General features: G+C 53.1%; 2 protein-coding genes across 3 annotated transcripts; one reads left to right on the top strand and one right to left on the bottom strand.

Moving 5' to 3' along the window:
* Nucleotides 1-908: 908 nt before the first annotated feature.
* Nucleotides 909-1,876, bottom strand: LOC146436829 (mas-related G-protein coupled receptor member X2-like). Its single transcript, XM_085063927.1, has one exon. The coding sequence runs from the start codon at nucleotides 1,874-1,876 to the stop codon at nucleotides 932-934; it is 945 nt and encodes a 314-aa protein (XP_084920053.1). The 3' UTR covers nucleotides 909-931.
* Nucleotides 1,877-4,038: 2,162 nt separating this feature from the next.
* Nucleotides 4,039-6,190, top strand: LOC146436828 (mas-related G-protein coupled receptor member H-like). 2 transcript variants are annotated; one of them, XM_085063275.1, is made up of 2 exons: nucleotides 4,039-4,579; nucleotides 5,288-6,190. In XM_085063275.1, exons 1-2 carry the CDS (start codon nucleotides 4,390-4,392, stop codon nucleotides 5,866-5,868), a joined length of 771 nt encoding a protein of 256 aa, XP_084919401.1. In that variant the 5' UTR covers nucleotides 4,039-4,389; the 3' UTR covers nucleotides 5,869-6,190. The 2 variants fall into 2 exon arrangements, with proteins under 2 accessions (XP_084919401.1, XP_084919400.1); XM_085063274.1 differs by having other exon boundaries at nucleotides 4,827-6,190.
* The last annotated feature ends 512 nt before the right edge of the window (nucleotides 6,191-6,702 follow it).

The raw sequence follows: 6,702 nt of genomic DNA, 5'->3' as shown, positions 1-6,702 counted from the left end.
GGTTTGGGTTGGAAGGGACTTTAAACAGCATCCTCTTCTGACCCCCTGCCACAGGCAGGGACTAGAGTACATTGCTATTCCACTAAAGTATGTTGCTCCGAGCTCCATCCAACATGTCCTGGAAAACTTCCAGGGATCCAGGGGCAGCCACAGCTTCCCTCAGATACACCTCAAGTGGAGCCAAACCTCAAGTCCCAGCTGCAACATGAGCGGAGCTAAAACCAGCCCCAAACTCAGTGTGCATTTTGGGGAAAAGCCTTCCAGAGGCAATCCCAAACACCTGCCCACTCGTTTTGGCAACAGGGCTCAGTGTGAATTTTCCACACCTCAGTCTTCCCATGTGTCAGAACCTGCTGGAGATGGACAGGAATCACTCAGGAATTGTTCTGCACTGCTGTGCCAAGATTTCTTATCCACCTGCATGCTGGTTTTAAGCAAACACACCAAAAAAATCCATTTGCAGAATGTCTGATTCTTGGTGACTCAATTTTAATATTCCACAGGGTAGGGAAGCTCATTTCTGAAGCAGAGAAAGTTCAGACCTGTTGAATAGGAAAGATTCAAAGCAAGAACTTGAAAACAAAACCTTTCAAGGGTGTCCCTGCCCATGGAGAAAGGGTCAGAATGTGATGATCTGTAAGGTTCCTTCCGACCCAAACCTTCCCATGATGATTCCTCACATCATGCAGAATCCACCCCAGGCAGGAGTTCCCCTGCTGCACACAGCACCAGCCTGACAGAGCTCCAGGAGCATTTGGACAGCACTCTCAGGCACAGGGAGGGATTGTTGGGATGGCCAGGGAGCAGGTGCAGGAGATGGCCAGGATGGTGCAGGGCCAGGAGCTGAACTCCGTATCCTCGTGAGTCCATTCAAATTCAGGATGTTTTTTGATTCTATTTCACGGTGATTCTATTTCATGAGAATTCCACTTTATGATGATTCCACTGTGTTGTCCTTATTCCAGGGCTCTGGCACATCCTCAAAAGCCCTCTGGAAGGCAACTCTAACAGAGAGGGTGAATTCCTTTGCACAGCTCCCAGCCAGGAAGTAAATCAGAGGCTGGGCACTGCTGTTGGCACAGGCGAGCAGGACAGAGGTGCTGAGGGCAAAGACAGAGGGGTCAAAGGCTCTCAGCAAGAGCCAGAACCCAAAATCAGCGGTGAAGAAGGGAAAGAAGGTGACAGGCAGCAGGACCATGGCACAGAGCTTCCGTGGGGGCTGTTTCCATGAGCAGCACAGGAGCCTGGCCAGCAGGGCTAGAGCAGAACAGATCAGGGTGAGCACTGAGAAGAGGTAGCTCAGCACCAAGGCCACCAGCACCGAAGGGCAGAAACAGGGGGTGACGGTGAGCAGGAAGGAGAGGAGCCAGAGCAGAGCACACAGGAGCACCGGGAAGCGCTGGGAGCGGTGGCAGGGCCAGCAGGACACAGGGAGGACAAAGAGAGCTGTCCCAGCACTGAGGGCTGTCAGAGAGTAGAGCCGGGCAGTGAAAGAGAAGAGGATGGTGACGTTCAGCCAGGCTGTCACACCCCGTGAGCCCAGCTGGTGGCAGAAGCTCTCTGGGCCATAAAATATCCCCAGGGCGATGGTGATGAAGAGCAGGAAGGTGAAGTCAGCGATGGCCAGGCTGAGGATGCAGATGGTGATGGGGTTCCTGCGGGTGTGGAAGCCGAGGAGCCAGAGGACAGCCCCGTTCCCCACCATTCCACACAGGCACAGGAGCAGCGTGACAGGGACTCTGCTCGAGTGGCTGTTGTCACACTGGGTCCAGTTGGAGTGCTTGTCCTCATTCCAGCTCCCATTGGAGACTTTCCCACCGGGCTGGCTCCAGCAGGCAGGGCTGGCTGTCTCTGTGGCGGGGGACAATGTGCTCATTGTGACACCTCTGCTGCTTCTCCTTCCCCTCACACAGCTGCAGGGGTGACAAACACAGACACCTTACCAACACTGCTGTCCCCCACACGCGGCTTTTCCCATCTTTTCCCACCCCCAGCTTCCATGTGGAGCAGCACAGGGAGAGGCAAGGGACAGGGCAGATTGTTAGCAGGATGTGGGAGATGGGTATGACTGCAGGAGATTCATTTCAGTATTCTCCCCCTCCCTTTCCCCACAATATTTAGAGCTTTAATACCCTACGGACCAAAATTCCCCTACCAAAATCAGTCAGCAGGTCCCATCTCAAAGAGGGAGACACTGATTACATTGAAAGAGAAGAGTCTCACCTTTCCTTTCTCAGCCTGGAGAATTTCACTGGAGCAGACACACTGTGGGTTCACATTGCCTCACACACACCAGCTGCTGTCCCTGGGTCAGGATCTTCAAGAGCTTCCCTGGAATGCTCACTTGGGAAAGGGGAGAGAAGCCTGCTGGGTGAGCGTGGGCAGTGTCCAGTGAGGGGTCTGTCCCAGGCCCCCTTTTGTCCCTGCTGGATCATGTTCTCCAGGGCTCTCACAAACAGGGAACTATTTCAGAGCCTTTGCTGGTATCAGAGCTCTGCTTCTAATCTGCTCTTGACTTTGTCCAGGAAATGAGTAACAGGAGAGAGCCTCAGCAATGAGACCTGTGGGAAAGCAGTTTGTCTCTGTGTCAGGTCCTCTTTCGTTTTAAAGCAACCCCAATCCTGAAATCTTGTCTTTTGAACTGCCTGAACTTGCCCCTCTCATTCCTGGGGTGAATCCCTAGGACCCTGCACTACAAAATTTGATTCCTGGTTCAAATGTTGTTTTCGTACTTGTATCCCACATCTTCAATGGTATTTGACTTTCACCATGCAGTTTCCAAGAGGATTCATGCAATAATGGAATGCTGTGTGTGAGCTGGAGCACAGGCATACAGGAGAGGGATGATTTAACATTTCAGAAATGTCATTTTTTCTGAGAAGAGGTTAATCAATGCTGCTCTCTTGGCTACAACCATTAGAAAGCTAGAGATTTCATTTGACTCATCTTCTACACTCCCTTGGGAGTCAGACAGCAGCCGACAGTGAATTCCAAAGAATTCCTAGAAAGCTGAAATGAGATTATTCCCACCCAGACTGACATGTGTCCTGGAACTGGGATGCTCCTGCTGGAATCTGGTGTGTGTGGAGACCCTGGGAGCAGAACTGCTTCCTCTCTTCCTCACTGACACTGTGTTTGTGTCCCCAGCTATGGAATCTCACATCCATTCATTGGGCCAATCCTTTCCAGTGCAAACAGTTGATGATCCATGAGCTAAAGGGGCTCCAGGAGAGCTGGAGAGGGACTTTGGAGAAGGGCCTGGAGGGACAGGACAAGGGGATATGGCTTCCCACTGACAGAGAGTGCGTTCAGATGTGATATTGGGGAGAAATCCTTCCCTGTGAGGGTGCTGAGGCACAGGTTGTCCAGAGAAGCTGTGGCTGCCCCAGGATCCCAGGAAGTGTCCAAGGCCAAGCTGATTTGCATTTGGAGCAATGTGGACTTTTGGAAGGTGTTGCTGCTGGTGAAGGGGTGGGATCAGTAAAAACAACCACAAGTGCTCACAGGATGGAGGAGAAGAAGGATGAGCTCTGGTGAAGGGCTGATAGGGGGATAACAGCACTCCAAAATCTGATCTCTAATAATTTATTGCAGGGAGTGGGTTCAGGTTGGATATTAGGGAGAAATCCTTCCCTGTGAGGGTGCTGAGGCCCTGGCACAGGTTGTCCAGAGAAGCTGTGGCTGCCCCAGGATCCCTGGAAGTGTTCCAGGCCAGATTGGATGGTGTTTGGAGTAACCTTGTCTTGTGAAAATGTCACTGCTGGCAAAAGGGTGGGATCAGGTAAAAACAACCACAAGTGCTCACAGGACTGAGGAAGAGGAGGAGGAGGAGGAGGAGGAGGAGCTGCTGGTGAAAGGCTTCAACAGAGTGTGCCTGCATAAGAATGTCAACAAAGGGGAATTCTTGTCTCAGTTGTGCTCCCTTGAGTCCAGGGAAGGTTTTGGCAATGATCCCAGAGCTCTTTCCAGAAAGGAAGCTGTTTCTGAGAATCATGCAGCTGCTTCCCCAGCACTGCCAGCACTGCCAGCATTCCAGTGCCACCAGCACCACCAGCATCCCTCTGCTGCTGGAGGGACCAGGACCCCTCAGGGAACAGAAATGAGCAATGGTAGAAACCTGTAGGGAGAGGGAAGGCAGTCAGAGAATGGGACATTCGGCAGCGAAGGAGCATTTCTAATCAAGAGGAAAGGAGGAGCCAATTACAAAATCCTGCATGCAGAGCTTCTGGCAAAAGCCACTTCCTTTGTAGCAAAAAAAAAAAAAAAAAAGCAAAGAGTAATAATTCCAAGTAAGAGCAAGTAAGTGGAGTTCTGACGCAGCCAAAGATGTAATTTCCGACTTGCTCATCCCTCTCCACCCAGTCCTGGGGAGCAACACTGGGACAGAGCATGGAGAGGAGCCATCAGGATTGGAGTGGGGACAGTGGGAATATCCTGGTGATCTGGAGACATTCTGCTTCATATTATCGACCTGGGAGGATCCACTTTACCATATGGATCCAAAAGGAGCAAGAGATGCCAGGAAGCAGCACTGATCTGGACAGACACCCTTTGCCTGCTGCTGCCCCACACTCAACAGGTCAGTGCAATGCTTTCCTTCCTCCCTACCCCACCTGCCTCTCCTCCAGCAGCTGCTCTGTTCCTGCCACCCTCTCCTGGTGACTGCAGTGTCCTCCCCAGCTCCTCCCTCCTCTGCCCTGAGCTTCTCTTCCGCGTCCCCTGCTGAACATCCCAATCCTCCCACCTCCCTCTCCCACCCTCACAATTTCCACTACCCTCCTCCACTGCACATCTCATTTCTCTCCACTGAAACTTTCCTGCTGCAGGGAGCTGCTGAGGAGCTGCGTGGTCATTCCCAGGATTCTCCAAGCACTGACCACTGACTTCCCATCCACTCTGACCACAGCTGGGATCCATATCTCACTGCCTGCCCTGTGAACATCCATGGAGCTGAGCACCACATCCCAACCTTCCACTTCACCTACTGATGGAGACAATCCGTGTGGGATGGATGTCACCAACTTGGCCATAGATGGTGCCACACTGCTCATCTGCCTCTGTGGGCTGGCTGGGAATGGGGCTGTCATCTGGCTCCTTGGCTTCCGCATGCAAAGGAGCCCCATCACTGTCTACATCTTCCATCTGGCTGTCATCAACTTCCTGTTCCTCCTCTTTGTGGTCCCCTGCACTGTGCTCTCCCTGCAGGCAGATGTTGTCTGCTCGGCTGCCCCGTCCCTGCAGTACCTGATGTCATGTTTCCTGCTGTCCCTGTTCTCCTGCAACACAGGGATGTACCTGCTGATGGCCATCAGCATCGAGAGATTCATTTCCACCCTCTGCCCACTCCGGTGCCACTGCCACCACCCCCAGTGCCTGTCAGAGGTGGTGAATGTCCTGATCGAGGTCCTCTCCATCGCTGTCATTGCCACAGTGGCTTCCCCATGCCTGACACACCAATACGAGCACTGTCGGGTGTCTCTCATCTCCATGTTTGCCATCAGCCTCTTCCTCTTTGCCCCAGCCGTGGTCATTTCCAGCACAATCCTCTTCATCAAGGCCAAGTGTGGCTCCAAGCAGCAGCAACTCAAGAAGCTCAATATAGTTATCTTCCTCAGTGTGCTCTTCAGTCTCCCCTTTAGCCTCTGCAATTTCCTGCAGCAGCTCAGCTACACCATTGTGTCCTCCCAGGTTGCTTTCCTGCTCGCCTGCATCAACAGTGCCAGCAACCCCTTTATCTGCTTCTGCGTGGGGAGCTGGAGGAGACCCTGCTCCATGAGGTCACTCCAGCTCTCCCTCCAGAGGGTCTTGGGGGAGCCAGAAGAAGACACTCCCAGCAGCAATGATTCTGCCGTAGACGCAGCACTCTGAGCCTGTTGATCCCTTCCACTGAACTGCTGAAGGACCCTTGGACAGTGGCTGAGGGTTTCCTCGAGCCACCTGATGAAGAAATATCCAAAGGATCACCCTCCCATGATGTAATCCTGCAGGAAATGACAGCAGGGGCATGTGGGAGGGATGCTCTGCAGGGAGCACATTAAAGCATGGCTTTCCTCTTCCCTCCCAGGTCCTAGAACATTATTCCCCCAAAGGGATCCTTCCTGACACAGCTGTAATTCCAAAAATGCCCCTGGCACCTGGTTCCTGCATCTCACTGCAGTCTGATATCAATAAACACCATCCTGAACCCTGAGCTGCCTTCACCCCATCTGCCAGCGCTTGCTGCCTTCCTCTGGCTCCTGCTGCCAGCCGGGAATGGGGGTGGAGGGAGGGAGGGAGGGAGGGGACACAGCCATGGCTTGTGCTCCCTGCAGCAAACATGATCCCGAGTGCCCAGAGCTGGGATGGCAGTGGCACAGCCGGCATGGGCAGGATGGCCCAGGGGCTCAGCATTCCCTTCCCAGCTGCTCTCTGAGTGTCACAGCGAAGATCTCCCTGAATGTCTTTTGTTTCTAGTGTTGTGAGCCAGGTGCAAAGGAACTCTTTTCCTTCAGAAATTCTTCCTCTGCCGTTTCTTTGGGTTCTCCCTCAGCAGACTCAGATGCTGCATCTGCAAGGGGAGTAGGTATCTGTGATCCTCAGTACAGCCACCCCCTTCCAGGAGCAGGTGACACCTCTGTTTATCACCACATTTTCCAAGGGGCATCACCCTCTCCCTGTGGCTTCACTGAGGTCACCAGCCCCACCACAGCCCACACCTTCCCA

The sequence above is a fragment of the Lichenostomus cassidix genome, chromosome 5 (genome assembly GCF_008360975.1).
Source record: "Lichenostomus cassidix isolate B80296 chromosome 5, HeHo_3.0, whole genome shotgun sequence".
In the NCBI taxonomy this organism is placed as follows: domain Eukaryota; kingdom Metazoa; phylum Chordata; class Aves; order Passeriformes; family Meliphagidae; genus Lichenostomus; species Lichenostomus cassidix.
Note: the sequence above shows the minus strand (reverse complement) of the source record. Positions and strands in the feature narration are given on the sequence as shown.

Coding starts and splice junctions, on each gene's coding strand:
- LOC146436829 (XM_085063927.1), bottom strand. CDS start 1,876: ATGAGCACATTGTCCCCCGCCACAGAGACAGCCAGCCCTGCCTGCTGG.
- LOC146436828 (XM_085063274.1), top strand. CDS start 4,945: ATGGAGCTGAGCACCACATCCCAACCTTCCACTTCACCTACTGATGGA.